The sequence below is a fragment of the Lagenorhynchus albirostris genome, chromosome 14 (assembly GCF_949774975.1).
Source record: "Lagenorhynchus albirostris chromosome 14, mLagAlb1.1, whole genome shotgun sequence".
Lineage (NCBI taxonomy): Eukaryota > Metazoa > Chordata > Mammalia > Artiodactyla > Delphinidae > Lagenorhynchus > Lagenorhynchus albirostris.
In genome coordinates this window covers 13,059,660-13,076,679 of record NC_083108.1, presented here as the reverse complement: position 1 = coordinate 13,076,679, position 17,020 = coordinate 13,059,660, and the positions used below count along the sequence as shown (strand labels likewise).

The 17,020-nt window shown below is 41.7% G+C and overlaps 1 protein-coding gene across 2 annotated transcripts in view; it reads left to right on the top strand.

The window, feature by feature from the left end:
• Nucleotides 1–17,020, top strand: part of ZCCHC2 (zinc finger CCHC-type containing 2) — a 49,199-nt gene that overhangs the window by 14,055 nt on the left and 18,124 nt on the right. Inside the window, exons 3-7 of one of the 2 annotated variants that reach the window (XM_060121242.1) lie at nt 1,715–1,791; nt 4,069–4,140; nt 7,130–7,242; nt 13,217–13,311; nt 16,137–16,220. In XM_060121242.1, the coding sequence (XP_059977225.1) occupies nt 1,715–1,791; nt 4,069–4,140; nt 7,130–7,242; nt 13,217–13,311; nt 16,137–16,220 (441 nt within the window). The remainder of the gene's footprint in view (nt 1–1,714; nt 1,792–4,068; nt 4,141–7,129; nt 7,243–13,216; nt 13,312–16,136; nt 16,221–17,020) is intronic. The other variant, XM_060121244.1, reaches the window with a different exon arrangement.

Below are 17,020 nucleotides of genomic sequence, written 5' to 3'. Positions count from 1 at the left end.
AAAAAAAAACATAAAGACTACATCAAAAAGGTAACAATTAACTGTAACGTACTCATAGATGGTTTTTCCTTTATTCTTAATTTGTAAACAAATGTACACAGTCCATGCTTTTCAGTTTTAATTTATGAGGGTTAGGGGATCTCCCATTATCAGCCATTCCTCACCACATACTCCTTTGTTTTCCTCATCTTGATTCTGATAGATCACAGCAGGTATAACTTGAAATCAAGGCTGAAGCCATAGCCATGTTCCCGTACCCACACTGCCCCAGTGGTCCCCTTCCCTAGAAATAAAGCTGCTTCATATTTTAGAACATTGATTAGTTCAGGTGGTTTTTATTTAATAGCATCATCCTTCACATAATTTAATAGAACAGCTTTTGGAAACAGCAGACTCTCTCACTTCCCCACTTTGGCTTTTATCATACTGCAGCAGTTGTGAGCAGTTGAAGGCTTCTCACCTGGCTTCTGAGATTTTCTTTTGTCCCATTCTCAACATTTCTCACCCATCAAGGGAAATTGGTCCAGAAGCAGGCCACCAAACATTATACATTTGGAAAGTTAACACAAAATACTGGTAATGGTATCTCCTTAGTTTATTATACCTGTTTACCAGCAAATTTCTGTAATCTTATGTTTCCTGCTTTCTCAGTGCCCACCTTCTGTGATCTACAGCAATCTTAATTCTTCCTGTATACTTTTGTTACTTTGTATATTCTACTTCGCCTATTTTAGCTTCTTCTTTTAAGGCAGAGTGAGTCCTTCCCTTTTCTTCTCCATCTCCTGTCCCCTGAATCCAACAGTGACCTTCTGTTGAGTCACTTTCCTAACTTCTTCCCTGTGACCTTTATCATCTTCATGACTATTTCTTCTACTTACACTGTGAGCAACAATCTTTTTTTTTTTTCCCCCCTTAAGTCCTTATATTATGCTTAGTAGACTGGCTCTTTTCAATTTGTAAAGAGATTTACTTGTTAAGGTGATAACTTTTACTGAAGGATGTATGAAATGAGTAGTTTGGGGATTTGCACTTTTGCTTATTACTTCACGAGTAAGCTGACCATCTTATCTAGTTCAATTCAGAGTAATTGTTCTTAAGCCATTAATGTAATTTATAATCACTATTTTATCTGTATAATAAATTGTGAAAAATGTTGCTACAGTGAACCATCATAGTTTATTATAATGTTAAGTTTGTGTTACTGTTATATGATATTAAGGGTCACATTCGAAAAAAACAATTTTTAAATTCTCAATTGGAAGGAAATTTTTACCAGTTCATATTACTTTTGAAGGGTTTTTCCCCCCCAATTTTAAAAAAACCAAAAAACATTTTCTAGTTTACACCTAATATGCATAAATAACTGAATGACTCTAAAGTCCTGTATTTGTGGTAATTTGAATTAACAGTTCTGAAGATTTCATCTAGAAAAATAATCTTCACTGCAGGCGCCTTTTATTATTTATCTTTGGTGCTTAGCAGAGTGCTTGAAATGACTTCAGCCATTCAGCATGCTTAGTGGATATAGAAACAAATTACTTCATGGATGGACAGCACATTGCTGTGCTTCTGGTTTTTTTTTGTTTTATTTCATGATTAAGGCTAGTAGTAAAGATGAAGATAAATAGCTTAATCGTTTGGCTTTGTCAGGTTGGGTAACTGAAATATGTATCTAGTCTCTGTAGAACAAGTCAGCATGTTTTCTTTCTTTCAGCTGTACACATTGAGAAGATAATGTTGAAAGGAGTCCAGAGAAAAAGGGCTGACAAATATTGGGAGTACACCTTCAAAGTAAGCTACTCTCATCACCCAAAAAGATATCTCATACTATGTTAAATGATCTTTTGGAAAGAATTAAAATTGATCTTTGGAGCAACTTAATGGCAGGTTTGCCAATTTAAGGGAAGCTATACCCATGTCTGTGTTTGTCTGAATTAAGGGAATGTACTATTTTCAGTATATACTGCATGGTTTGCCAAGTGTTAAAAATTGTATCACATTAAAGTTACTCTGACAGTTTTATTAAAAAGAAATAAGAGCCTTAGATTTAAGGTGTAAGATATATCTTTAAAAAGTGAAAGTAAACATTCACCAGTATTTTTAAAAATCAAGATCACAGGCATTGTCTTTTCCTGGTATTTTTCTCCTCCTCTTCTTTCTCCAAGGCTTTTATTTTCTGGCCTTTGTTGGCTTTTCTTATCTCTAATTGCTCTGCTGTCATTCTGTCCTTCACACAGCTTTCTGATTAACTGCAGAGCCCAGCTCTGTTTGTCCCCGCGGCTCCTTTTTGCCTGTTGACTGTGATGTGCATTCCGTGTTGGCATCTTCCTTCCTCCCTGCTCGGGCTTTGCTGTCAAGCACTTTCTTCTGACGTGGGACTGCCCACGCCTTGAAGCCACATGGAAGGACGCTGTGTTTCTGTGCATCCTCACTTCACTTCCTACCCAAAGGTGTTGCTTGCCCAACGTTAGCTGTACTCACCTCACAAAGTCATTTCTGATCCTCCAGCAGAATGTTTTTTCATTCATCCCAGGTGTACCACCATCATCCCTTTCCCAGATTCTTAATTTGGGTTACGTGATTTTTCTTTCCAGAAGGCTGTCATCTCATAGAGAGCAGGAATCTTCATCCTCTGCATCTCGCCATATCTGACTTGCTTAGTACATTAGTTGGAGTTTCAGGACTCTGGCTTCTGCCTTCTTCTGTGAGAAATATCCTCAGTTTTCAAATTTTAAGTCCTTATCTCCATGTTTCACCTACGTTTTGTAACGTTTAACACAAGCCCCCCTGCTCACGTCATTCAGTTAGACCAGCTCTCCTTTTGTTGCTGGAGCTCTAAGCGCATTCCTTCCTTAAGGCCTTCGTTGTCCTCTGGTTCTGGAACAATATTCCCCCAGACCCTGGCACAGCTGACGTCCCTTCAGGTCACACACAGGCTCGACGGCCCCTACTCTGAGGCTTTTCTTGGCACCCCTCTGACGTGCTTCTCCCAGCTCCTGCTGCATGCCCAGCTCGTTTTCTTTGGAGCACTGATCACTAATGGAACTCCTTGTACATTCATTGGCTCTAATCTGACTCCTGCACTAGACTCTGACCTCAGCCAGCAGAGGCTTCACTGTCTTGTCCACTCCTGTATCCTTTCATAAGAACAGTGTCTGACACAAGTAGCTGCTCAACAAACATTTGAATAATTAAAAATCATTTAAAAGATGTGTCACTTAATAAGGATATTTGTTTGAAGGTTGCTAGATAAAATTTTGTATGTATTCTTAAGTATCTGGTTAACTGTGGCATGATTGGTTGGTAAGGCTTATGTATTAGCATAGTTCAAGTATTCACTCAGCTCAAATAATTGTGAAGTAGAAATTATTAGTGGGTTACCATCGAGTCCACTGAGTTAAAGGTATCCAAGAAGTAGGTGGGTAATAGATTTTAGTTCTGGCTCTTCTGCTTACCTAGAGTTGAATCTAAGTAAGTTAGCCTTTTTGAGTTTTAGTTTCTCCATCTGAAAACAGAGGTGGTCATGTCTGCCCCATCTACGTTAATAGGATTGTAAAGCATTAAGATAAAGATGAAATCTTTTCATAAACCATAAGTCCCCATAAAAATGCAATACAGTACTACCAAAGAAGGGCGGGCAGTAAACTTGGTATTTCTCTTAAGAATGTATATTTAATTAAAGTTCCAGGAGATCGAGTTTTTCTTTTTTCTTGGGGCATAGATCTGTGCTGTCGAAGTGTCATTTTAGAGTCCCTACAATGTCACCAAGAGGAACGTAAGACATTTCCCTTTCTGAAAAATTACTAAAGTATAGTCACATTTTTAGAAGACAGCTTGTTTTGATAAACCATGCACTTTGAAAGGAGTTATTAAAATTTTTAAAAGTAGAATGTCAATATACAGTTAATTTTAACAGTTTTGAAGAAATTATGACAATACCAGATTTTTATATTTCTAATTGTTAATCTTGATAAAGTTAAAGTAAGGTCATTTGTTTTACACATGGCTTTTTTCCAGTCAGTTCCTGCCTAAGAAATAACTGTATAACGTGTTTTTTTTTTAAATCAGGTAAATTGGTCTGATCTTTCAGTCACAACAGTAACAAAAACCCACCAAGAACTACAGGAATTTCTGCTGAAGGTAAAAGTATAGATTTTTTTTGTTAAAACGATTTTTATGTGATATACAGCAGGGGTCCCCAACCCCCGGGCAGTGGGCAGGTAGCGGTCCTCGGCCTGTTAGGAGCTGGCCGTGCAGCAGGAAGTGAGTGGCGGTGAGCGAAGCTTCCCCTGCCGCTCCCCATTGCGCCCCATCGCTGGCATCACTGCCTGAACCATCCCATCCCACGACCCCCCGCCCCGGTCCATGGAAGAATTGTCTTCCACGAAACCGGTCCTTGGTGCCAAAACGGTTGGGGACTGCTGGTATACAGAATCCAAAAACCTTAGTACCAAAACAAACACCAGGAAAATTAAAGCGTGTATATAGAAGCTGGCTTACAACTCTTCATGAACATTGATGTAGAAAATGTCATGTTATTCTAAACATAGATTTTGTTACCTTACATTACCAATATAAGGAATTGATGGTTTTCCACATTAAAAAAAAAGGGGGGGGGGAACCTTATTCCTGGTTCCTTGCTGAGATGTATATTGTTGGTGACTCTGCGCCTGGCGCCCGACAGGGTCTCTCCTCTGGGTTTCCCTAAACTTTATCTACTGTTTGTCTTGACAGATTTCATTTTTCAGTCACAGAATTTCTCTAAAGGCTTAGGTGTTTTTTTAAAAAAAATGCAGCCCGAAATAAATAATTTGCTCTTCAGAATCACAGTAATTAATGGTCCCCCTACTTAGCCAACATCTGAATATAGTGGTTTTTTCGTAGGACCAATGCCTTATCAGGTTATATGAAATAATTGGCAACTAGCATACTTCTAGGAATGAATTGCTGATTATGAAATATCCTTTCAAGTTTACCATATGTCTCTTTTCCTTTTCATCTTCCTTTTAAAATCATCTACAAAAGGTAAGAGCATAAGCTGTCTGCTTGACAACCTGTACATACTAACAGTCTTTAACTTCTGTGGAGGCTGTTGAACTGCACCTAAAGTTTGCTATAGTGAGAAGGGTCAGTGAGTTTGCTGTAGTGAGTTTGAGGTCAGTGCTTTCCAATCCTTTTTTCCATATCAGTAGTAGCCTCTCTGTCCTCCACATCCTGGCCTCCTTCCCCTGCTGCTCCTTGACGGCTGTGTCTGGCACCTGTGTTGTTTCTCCTTGCCAGAAAGGAAGCTCCATGAAGGCAGGGTTCTTGTTTCATCCTCACTGCTGTATCCACAGTGCCAGAAACAGTACTTAGGACAGGGTCGGAGTTTGAACTATATGTTGACTCAATGAATGAATGGATTAATGAGGAGAGTTGCAAAAACCAAATTGTAATGAGATTTTGTAGATGGTTATCCGTCAGGCCTCAGTGTTTTTAAAGAAAAACTTGTACCGAGGTGTGAATGCCTTCCAGCACGCTGAGCTTGTGCTGTGGCTGAGCCGGGGCCCCGGAGGTGGGGGACTGGGTATGCTGGAACAAAGACCAGGCAGGTGAGAAAGTTCGAGTGACTGGTATAGAAGAGACATGTATTTTTAGCGAATATGCCTTCCTCTAGGACTGGAAGTAGTCCCTGGATATTGAAGGTAAAAGCACTTGAAAATAAATCAGTTTGCAAATTCCACTGGCTGCATATCCGCACTCTGCCCAGTCACGTGAGCAGTCACTGACCAGGTGAAAATGAATATATTCTCACCTTCCTGTGTTTAGAAGAGCCATCAGTCATTCGGTAGTTGAAATAAGCTTCTCCACTGAAGCTGGTTTTGGCTGTGTACAGATATTCAGGAGAAATTGTGTTTAAAATGGGTAATGTGATATATGCCTACTGTTCTAAATTTGTATTAAAATGATAACATCAAAGTATAAATACTGAAATGAATGGTCATTTCCTTGTTTGGAAAAATGTGTAGATCCAGAACATGTTTCTTCCTGTTAGTGGTCTGAGGATGTGATTTACACAGTGGGTGTGTGGAATGCCAGCAGAGTGTTTGACCTTACCACGTTAATAAAAGGGCCAGGAAGAGAGCTTCATTCTGTGATAACATCTTGATTCCATAGTCTTACTGTGCCTAAAATAGTAATACTTATGCTACCTTTGTTAAATTTTCCATTTCTGAATTGTTGACTCAAAATGCTTATTTGTCAGAAGAATACTTACTTTGGGTTCTCCAATTAAACATTAATATGTAAACGGACAAATTTGTATAGATTGTTATATTCCTGTGGCACCTTAGATAAATGTGTTAATGGTTCTATTCTTAATTTTAGTGAAAGTGACTGCAGTTCACAAGTTAATTGCAAAGACTAGTTATCAAAAGTCAAATTTAAAACTTTGACTTCTTGAAAGACTTGGAAAATTAGTTTTATAAGGGATCAATTTATTAGGCATTTTAATAGGTAAACTAGTTAATAAAAACAAAGTTTTAAGTCATTTTATTTCATTAAAAAATTTTCTTGGTCAACTGATGATTTTTTTGTGATTTCTTGTACATGGCTCTGAGGCCACCTCCATCACACTGAGGAAAAGGTTACTAAACCTCCAATTCATCTTTTTATGTAAGATTCTGAGTGTTCACCCCATCTTTCACACCCAGGTCTTTATTTGGTGTGTAGCGTTGACAGTCTGACATGGCCTGAGGTTCACACGTGATACAGAAGGCACAAAAGGGATAACTACAAAGGCGGAGATCGCAGTTTTCAGAATACTATTTGAGGATAAAAATAATACTCCCTGTGCCCTGCAAAAGGCTCCATTTCACTAAAGAACCTTGGTGCGGTGTCCTGGGATGGGAGGGGAGTGCCGGCGGGCCCAGAGCAGGCTTAGTGCTGCCGGCACCCTCGGCCCCTCCCCTTCCCTCGGGACCCCGCGGTGCCCTGTGCAGTGCCGCTTTTCGGGAAGATTTAGAAAAGGAACTGCTTTGGGATTATTTCTGAGTAGGAGGCATTCATCTTCCTTTTGTGCCTCTGGTGTGTGACATATTTGTCAGTAAGTGAGAAACTTAACGTTGGTCGTGCCGTTTTTCTTTCCTAGCTTCCAAAGGAGTTGTCCTCGGAGACTTTTGACAAGACCATCTTAAGAGCCCTGAATCAGGGCTCATTGAAGAGGGAAGAATGGCGGCACCCTGACCTGGAGCCCATCCTGAGGTAACGGTTTACTGGCACCTCCCCGGCAGCCTCACAGGCTGGGCCATGGCCGTCCCGGGGCTGAGGATGGAGTTCTAGGGGAGATCACAGAGATTCCTCCTCTGGAGTACTTTTCAGAATGGACTTTTTATCCTTGTGTTATTTAGATCTAGGCTAGTAGTAGACACCAAACGAATTTCTCATATCCTTGTACTTTTCAGCTGTCTGTTATCATAAAAATCATTTCTGAAGTATGCAGATATTCAGTGAAACCTCTTATTTTCACCATAAAATATTTATTGGAAGAGGCCCTTGTCCAAGAGCTCAACTTTGGAGATGGTTTTGGATTTAAGTTGCTGAGTAAGATTAGGCTAATGGGTGGGAAAGTAAGATTAGGCTAATGGGTGGGAAAGTTGCTGAGTAAGATTAGGCTAATGGGTGGGAAAGCCCTTGTCCAAGAGCTCAACTTTGGAGATGGTTTTGGATTTAAGTTGCTGAGTAAGATTAGGCTAATGGGTGGGAAAGTGAAGGGCAGCCGAGGTTTGCAGTGTGGTTTTGGTCATTGTTGGCGCTCATCCCTCTCTGAGGGCCCCCCTTTAGGAGAGAGAAACTAAGGAATAACGGCCAAGGAAACAAATGCTGTTATACTGGAAACTTGCAGTTATTAATGAGTAAAATAAGTGAAAGCAGTGTTGGCGCATATGTGGCTTAGAGTCGGGGCTTAGGTGAGACTGATCTGCCCTCTGAAGCTAAGCGGGCCCAGCCTGGGAGGAAGACTTGCTGAGGCAGAGGTGCGAGCCTTTTCATGCAGTGACCCTCCTGCTGCCCCCAGGCCCCCTGAGTATTCTCAGGATGGGGTGGGGCTGGGGACAGAAGCAGAAATCCGGGAGGGAGGGTATTTTCATTGTATGACAAGATTTAGGGTGTGATTTGGAAGCAAATGAGGGAAACCAGAGAGGAGATGGAGGGAGTGACTGGGAAAAGGCAGTGGAGCAGAGAGCTGGAGGGTCCGATTCGAAGCCCCCCTACGAGCGCGAGCACGATGGAAGGCGTGGAGGGACTGAAGAGCGACCTGGAGGCTGGAGCCAGACGTGGAGTGGCCGGGGAGCAGCCTCAGGGGAGCGCCCGTCCCGCGTAGCCCGGCGCACAATGGGCTGTGAGGAAAGCGGGCCGGGCCGGCGGGATTTTAGAGTCGGAAGGCACCAGCCCATTCACTGAAGGGCGGGCATCCCAGAGGGCACAGTGGGAGGGTCCAGAGAAGGCCGAGGAGAAGTGGGAGGGGCTGGGTCTCTTGGGGGTGGGCACAGAGAGCATTCCAGGGCTGAGATGGGGTGGGGTTGGGTGAGGAAGAGTTGGCTGAACTCGAGTCCCCTGTGCTGCTGCTCAAGCATCGGTGGGCGTGTGCATCCCTGGGGAGCCTGTTAAAGGGCAGAGTCATGCTGCACAGTTCTGGGGTGAGCGCAGTGCTGGGATTCTAGGCTGCTGGAGGCGCGTGGTCCGCAGAGCACGTCTTGGAGGGTGGCGCACTCTCAGGCCCCTGCACATACAGGTGGCTCAGGAGGGGCTCGTGCAGCTGTGATACGGGGGTGGGGGGTGGCAGCGCGAGCCTGGTGTCTGCGCTGGGTGACAGCCTCTGGGGAGGGAAGTCATTCCCCCCCCCCCCCCCCCCCCCGCATGGTGGTGGGAGGCGTGGCCTAATGTTCCAGAGGGTGCACACATGACAGGTGGCCCGGCAGGGCGTGGGGCCCAGACGGGGGGGGGGGGGGGGGGGGGGGGGTCAGGAGGGCGTATGCTCAGGGCTCCGAAGGGAGAAGCAGTGACAGTGGGAGACGGATAAGCTTACTACAGGGGGATGGGCCTAGTTAGGGTATATATTAAGAATCATGAGAACCAAGTTTCTCTGTTGGAGAAGAGAGTTATGGTATGGAAAGGAGAAAACCAGAATGAACCGTGGAGTGTCTCATTGGAATTGAAGATACCGGTGCAGACTCATGATTTTCAGTATATATAGGTAGATACAGAAATAAATGTGGTTGTGTGTGTACACGTGTGTTCCCTGACTCTGGTCATTGAAAGGGTCTGGAAGCAGCCACACCCCAGTAGTGGTGGGCATCCCTGGTATCCAGAGCTTGACTTGTAACTCCGTTCTCCACTGAACAGAGCTAGGGCTCCTTGGAGGAGAAGCTGATTGCAGGGCTGGAGGAGGAAAAATACAAGATGAGCCCGTCGTGCCAGAGAGCAAGGAAGCGCTCAGGGAATGTTTGGCTTGGTCACAGGACAAAGGCTAGCTTGAAGGGGCTCCTACTGGTCAAATCTGGAGCAAATTGAACATCAAAATAAATAAGAACAGTATCATTGAATAAAATAGGAAACCATGGGTCCATGTTGAGATAAATAATAAACGAATAGATTGAATGTTTGAGGACTAGGACATTTACATTGTCAAAGTCATTCCCCAGAGCTTCTTACTTCTAAAGAAGGGAGAGTAACCCTGGGTGGAGAAGTCTGACAGATGCTACTTGGATCCAGGAGAGTGAACTTGACTCAGGATCGCCTACCACACAGTAGGCAGCACCGAAGGAGCACTGCCTCACTCCTGTGATATTCCTGCTGTGAACCTAATCTCGAGGAAACAGCAGACAAACCCAAATTGTGATCATTCCACAAAATATCTGCGCTGTCCTCTTAAAGCCAGGACAGTCGAGGGAGGTCTGAGAAGATAGCACGGCTAGCTGGATGCAGCACAGGATCTGAACTGGGTCTTTGTGGTAAAAAGGATACTTTGGGATCAATTGGCAAAATTTAACTGGTGTCTGGGGGTTAGGAGGTCACGATTTATCAGTATTAACGTCCTGATTTTGATTGTAGGAGAATGTCTTTGTAGGAATACTCATGTTTCACCCGGTGTTGGGGCAGCAGAGGTCAGTTATTTATGGTTTAGAAAGAAAATTCTCTTTATTTGCAACTTCGTAAGTTTGAGGTTTTCAGAGGGAAAAAAAATACATCCACAAGGAGCCACTTTCAGAAATTTGGCTCTTGGCCAACACCACAATTAAGAAGTATGTGTTGGACTCCTTGTTATACCTTTTAGGATTCTCCTCATATGATCTCGTGTGTGTGTGTGTGTGTGTGTGTGTGTGTGTGTATAGCCTTTTTACTCTAAAGATGTTATTCAAGCTATTTGTGGAGAATGCAAAGGAAGGTGTAATGTGAAAAGTCCCTAATATCCCTTTCTTCAAGTCTACTCACTAGAAGTGGCCTTCATTAAAAACTTACATACCTTTCCAAAAATTTTCTGTGCACGTACACATCCCTGAATTTGTGTATTTGTGTGTATTTCCTTTGCGCAAATGAATCTCCTTTGCACACTTTTTTGCCACTTAGTCTTTTCATTAAATGTATTGGACATGGTAAAGCATCAGTACATGTAAAAAAGATTGCTGCCTCATTTTTTATTTGCTACGTAATGTTCCATTTTTAGTTGTACCATAATTAAACTAATCAGTGTATTTTATGGCTGTTTTGGTTCTTCCTAAATATTTTAAAGCTACAAGAATATTACAGTGACCGTCCACATATATGTTTCTTAACACACTTCTCTGTAAGAGAAATGTCTGGAATTGGAATTTTTGGTCAGAAGTACAGTGTGCATTTTTTAATATGCGGTACTTCCAGATTACTTCTGAGGAGGCAGTAGCACTTTATACCCTCAGAAGCCTTGTTTTTGCATCTCCTCCACACCTCAGCAGACATAAATACTCTCAGCTTCTCATCTTTGCCAGTCTCTCAAAAAGGAAGACTGTATCTCATTTTAATCTGTATTTGAGTGGCCATTTGTACTTTCCTGTGAATGAATTTTTCAGTCACTTTCACTTTTTTATTGATTACTAATTTATAAGAGTTATTTGTTAGATAAAAGAAAGGAGCACTGTTTGTCATTTCTTGACCATGCAGAAGGTTTAAATTTTTATGTAGTTGGATTTATCAGTCTTTTCTCTTACGGGTTCAGGGTTTTGTGTCCAGCTTGAAAAGACTTTTTCTCTTCAAAAATTATATTTTTAAAATGTTTTCTTCGTAATACTTCCTTTTAAAAACATCTTTGATTCTTTTGTATGGCTAGCCTGTGGTCTCAACACCATTAATTGGATTTTAGGACACTTATTCTCAGTTTGTGAATTTTAGATTAGTATCACTATAATTCATTTAAGAAATGTAGCAATTATAAAGGAGGGGGAGAAATGAAAGCGAGAGGTAGGTAATGAATTTATAAGTGAAGTGGAGATTGGATTGGTACAGGACATACTGCATTTACTTCCAAGTACACTGTAAATTAGGAAAATGAAGATATGGCACTGAAATGTACATTTGGGGTTGGATGACTTCTGTTATGTCAAAATGTAATCCTGGGCTTCCCTGGTGGCGCAGTGGTTGAGAGTCCGCCTGCCGATGCAGGGGACACGGGTTTGTGCCCTGGTCCGGGAAGATCCCACATGCTGCGTAGCGGCTGGGCCCGTGAGCCGTGGCCGCTGAGCCTGTGCGTCCGGAGCCTGTGCTCCGCAACGGGAGAGGCCACAACAGTGAGAGGCCCATGTACCACAAAAACAAACAAACAAAAAATGTAATCCTGTTTTTCTTATTTGATTGCTTGAGTAGTTTATGGCCACGTTGGGTTCTAGTTGGGTATAACTGCCATCTTGTGGTTATGCAGCAATGAACCCTGACTTGAGTCTGATTCCAGCCAAGCCCCTGCCTTTATCTCAGGTGTGGTTTTCCTATACTGGATATGCCTGTACTTTTGACCAGTTAATTTGGTTTGTAAATGTAACTGGGCAGTAGATGCCTTTGGATTTTAATCCTCAGCCTTAGGTAATGTGTTCAGACCTGGAAATTTAGATTAGCTCCACACTTTGTATCTCAATTTCTCTTCCATCTCTTCATTTCCTCCCTTTGTCTTCCTATTGAATATTTACCTCCACATTTGAGAACCAAGAAGCAATTTTGTCTAATGCACAAGGCAACTTTGGTCCATAAGGGTCATCTCTTGATATGGTATTTTGATGATTTTATAACTAATCTGAATGATAGGTCCAAAACCTTGGGGAGACATTAAGAATTAAATTTTTAAATGAGCATTTAAAATGTTCAAAAGTAATGGAAGGGGGTTTGGATGTTGAGCAGGGTGACAGTTTAATATGCGTATACTATTTGAGTGTCATAATCTTGAAGAATGTTAGTATATTCCCTAAGAAGAAATCGGAACTGAAAGGCCAGATAGCTTGTTTAGGGTGATTCAGCTTTTAAGCGATTGAGCTGGTACTCAGATCCCAAGTAAACTTTGCATTAGACTGTGCTGTAACTATGCCCCTTTTTGCAGAGTCCCGTTTGTAGGGAAGACCTCCAGTTGGAATCTTCTAATGACATTAGTAAAGCATGAGGAAAGCTGTTTTTTAAAGATAACAGCTTAGAATTATGTTATGATACATATTGAGGTGAATCATCAGTCATACCTTAGTCTGTAGTAATACTTGTAACTAACTTGGCCGCTGCGTTCCGTTCGTAGTTTCCAGAACTCCTGCATCCCGAACTTCCCAACCTCTTACTTTCAGACTGTGGGAAGGTGCCTTCATGGTACACCCAAATGATGAAAAGTAACACCTATGAAGAAGGGTAAAGAAACTGAAGTTGTTTTTCTGAGCAGAAAGGCGACTATTGGACCACTTGGGTAAAAGGCTGAAGTAATACATAGTTGGTTAGAATTGAAGCATTACCACTAGATTATATAAAATTACAAATAAGCCTGTTTATTAGATTCTTGTAAATAAGTCTTTTATTCACTTCCTCCTATGGGAAATACATTAGCAAATAATATTCTTTTCCTTCGGAAAACAGTTTTTTATACCTGAATTAAACTGCCACTGGGTTTGTTTACAATCTAAACTATCTCGTGGATTTATAGTACATGAAATTAATGAATGTCTTTTCTTTTTATATGCAGGCAGCTATTTTCAACTTCATCACGAGCTTTTCTACAGAATCAGAAAGTACACAGCTTTTTTCAGTCCATATCATCAGACCCTCTACACAGCCTCAGTAAGTGTCCCTCTGCTTCTCTGTAGAAATTTTACCTTTTCCTTGCTTGGATTTCTTGCTTACCATGCCATCTTGTATGGGATTGTCACTTTAGTTAAGGTCAAGGAATAGTGGCATACAAAATTAGAAACATTTATAGTTTTTAGTGAATTTTACACTGCAATTTTAAAGAAAATAACTTACAACAGCTAATGTGACAAAACAGTAATGACCTATATGCAAAAAGAATATAAAAAAGAGTGTATGTATGTATATATATGACTGATTCACTTTGCTGTACAGCAGAAACTAACACAACACTGTAAATCAGCTATACTCTAGTAAAAAGTAAAAAATTTAAAAAAAAAAGCTAATGTCACAAAACAGACTGATTCCAAGGCAAGGGCCAAGTATCTCAAACTCGTGGGCATACTGGATCCTCAAGTTCCTTGGGAGATCTGGCTTACAGGTTGTAGAGATGCTGCAGTGCTGCTTGCATGATGGATAACCTCTCATGATGTGCCCCTGTTCCCATAATGACCTCCCCGGCCTCTTAGGCTGGAAACTCTGGCCTTACTCTTTTCACTTTTCCTCTTTGTATTCAATCATTTAAAGGCCAAGTCATGCCAGACAAAGGACATCATCCTTTTTACCCCTCCTCACCAATCCCATGTTAGTTAGGTCTTTTTTTCATGCACAGACTGTGCAAAGCCTCACTTGTCTCAGATTCTAGTTTCTTACTGTACTATAACCTGTCCTGGGCTTGTCTCGGGGATCAATTTGTTAATCCTCTATTTAGAACCTTAAACGTTTGCTGTGAAATTCAAGCCCTGCCGTGAGCCCGTTGAGCCGCCTCTCGCCTCTCTCGGGCTCACAGGCTTGGCAGCCACTCAGGACACCCTCCCTGCCTTTTCCTGTCCCAGGGTCTTGGCTCGTTCTGCACCCCATCTTTTGTTACAGTCTGTTAAAATCACACCTGTTTCAGGACCCAACTGAAATAACACCTCATGAGGATTCCCTAGATGTCTCTTATGTTCCTGTGGTTTGGTTTTGCCTGCGTGTTTCAGCATTCATCATGGTCTACCTTGAGTTTAGTTTTATACACGTCTATCTTAGCTGCCTTTTTTAACAAATATTTTGCCAGTAACATCGATGTGTGCTTTAGGAGAATTTCTGCTAACTTTAAGCACAGCCACTGTGGCAAGTCGCTGTGTATTTTTCTTGTTTTTCAAATCTTTCCTTCTGCTTTCAACAAAGCCATGTCTCCCTGTATCTAGAGGGGAAAGAAAATGCATTTTTCCTCAGTTCGAAGTGGGAGAGAAAAAAGGTAAAAAAAAAAATAGTATGATTGGATATTTATTGTAACATAGGGGTTAACTTTTAGTTTTTCTAATCATTTGTGTGTATGTATATATCTCTTAAACAATTTAAACAAAAAGTAGCAACTAGAATTAATGACTCTTCATGACTAAGACGAGATGAACAACTCCATGTTTAAATTCATGTCTGAATAGTGGCAATAGCTTTTTGAAAAGAGAATCCTGATCATTCTAGAGTCATAACAGATTTAACAGTCAGTGCTTTCCACTTGAACCAAGTGTGGTTTTTAATGAATATCTATAAATAGCGTCTGTCTAATTCTAAAAAAGCACTGAAGCATGAACTTAAGCTTTTAATTCAGATTTTAGCAGGCTGCCTAGGAAAATGTACCCAAGTGAGTAGTACACAGATAAATAACAGAAAACCCGTCTGCAGAGTTTGGCAGTATCTAAATTACATGAGCAATGCTAAAGAGGCTGGTAGATTTTAAGATATCAGATCGTTGTGAAATCAAAATAGTGTATTAAAGGACATGTTTTGAGGGCTTCCCTGGTGGCGTGGTGGTTGGGAGTCTGCCTGCTGATGCAGGGGACGTGGGTTCGTGCCCCGGTCTGGGAGGTTCCCGCGTGCCGCGGAGCGGCTGGTCCCGTGGGCCGTGGCTGCTGGGCCTGCGCGTCCAGGGCCTGTGCTCCGCGATGGGAGAGGCCACGGCAGTGAGAGGCCCACGTGCCGTAAAAAATAAATAAATAAATAAATAAATAAATAAATAAAGTAAAGGACATGTTTTGAGATTGTGGAAAATCTGGTCAGGATGTTCAAATTATTTCTCCAAAGAACACACCATTGGCAAAGTTCATTTGCACTTACTCTTTTAAGAAATGACAGCTCTAACTTACCCTGCCCCCACAATAGAGAGCAGATATTCCATATCTGACAGCTGAGAGAACAAATGTTAAACTCCTGAATGACTTAAAATGTTGACCTCCAGAAGCCTACTGGTCTGTATTTTAATGGAGACGTAATCCAGTGCATCAGAGTGGGTTCCATGGGTCAGTGCTGGTCCGTGACTGCTGGTCACTGGTCTATGGTAGAAGAACAGGAACAGAGAGGAGACGCTGGGAGTAATCTGACGTTGCCACATTACACTGTCTTTCATAAAAGGAGCGATCCACACAAACTGGAGATTCTGAAAAACCTTACACAGCACAGATAGCTGAGAAGCACTAATCTAGTCCATCTCCTCATTTTGCACAAGAGCACACGGGGGCAGGCAGACGTGAAGCAGCTTGCTTCACTCCTGTGGCTTTTATGGGGAGAGCTGGCTCCATGCTTCAGGGTCCCCACTCCCAGTCCAGGGTTTTGTGCTATGTCCTCTAGCTTTCTTCAAAGTCTTAACTACTAGACATGTTCTCTTTACCATTAACTCTCCACTCTCATCCTCCGTGGGAGAAGAGTAATTATTATATTTGTTTTTCTCACTATTATAATTTTCCCTAAAAGTTAATGGTATTTAATACTTCCCGCAGATAACTTAAAATCCTCTCTGAAGACCTCTAAGATATTAGAACACTTAAAAGAAGACAGCTCAGAAGCTTCAAGTCAAGAAGAAGGTAAACGCTGATTCACTGGAATAAAGTCCTTCTGCGTGATGTTGTCACAGGGATAGGTAAACAAACCGTTAGAACAGGTTAAGGAACTGAGAAACAGACATATGGGAACTTGGAATGTGACAGGTGGCCTTACAGAAAAGTGGGGAAAGAATATGCAATAAATGGTATTGGCTGGCTTTCCAGTCAAAAAAAAAAAGTTATATAATTAGATCCCTACTTCTTTGGGCCCAGAAAATTTCAAATGAATAACAAATTATTTGCAACATATATAAACTTAATGTAATATGTAAAATGTAAAACTTAAATTTTTAAATGTTAATAGTCTGGGATGAGAAGGCTTTCTTGACAGGCCAGAGCATGACCATAGTGGAGATCTTTCTAATCTAAATGAAAGCTTAACAAGTGACAAGAGGTTACCATTCAGAGGACATTTGCAGGATATTTACAGGTGTAAAGACTATACGTCCAGACTATAGATTCTTCTAAAAATCATTGAGAAAATCAGTCTGGTCAACAATATGGGGAAAGATAAACATAGGCAGTTCTCACAGAAGAAACTTGAATGGTTCAGCCTCACGAGTAGTCCAGAAAATGAAAACTAAAAACAATGAGAAAAAAGAAAAAACAAACAAACAATGAGAGGGGCTTCGCTGGTGGCGCAGTGGTTAAGAATCTGCCTGCCAATGCAGGGGACACGGGTTCGAGCCCTGGTCCACGAAGACCCCACATGCCACGGAGCAGCTAAGCCCGTGCACCACAACTACTGAGCCTGTGCTCTAGAGCCCGCGAGCCACAACCAC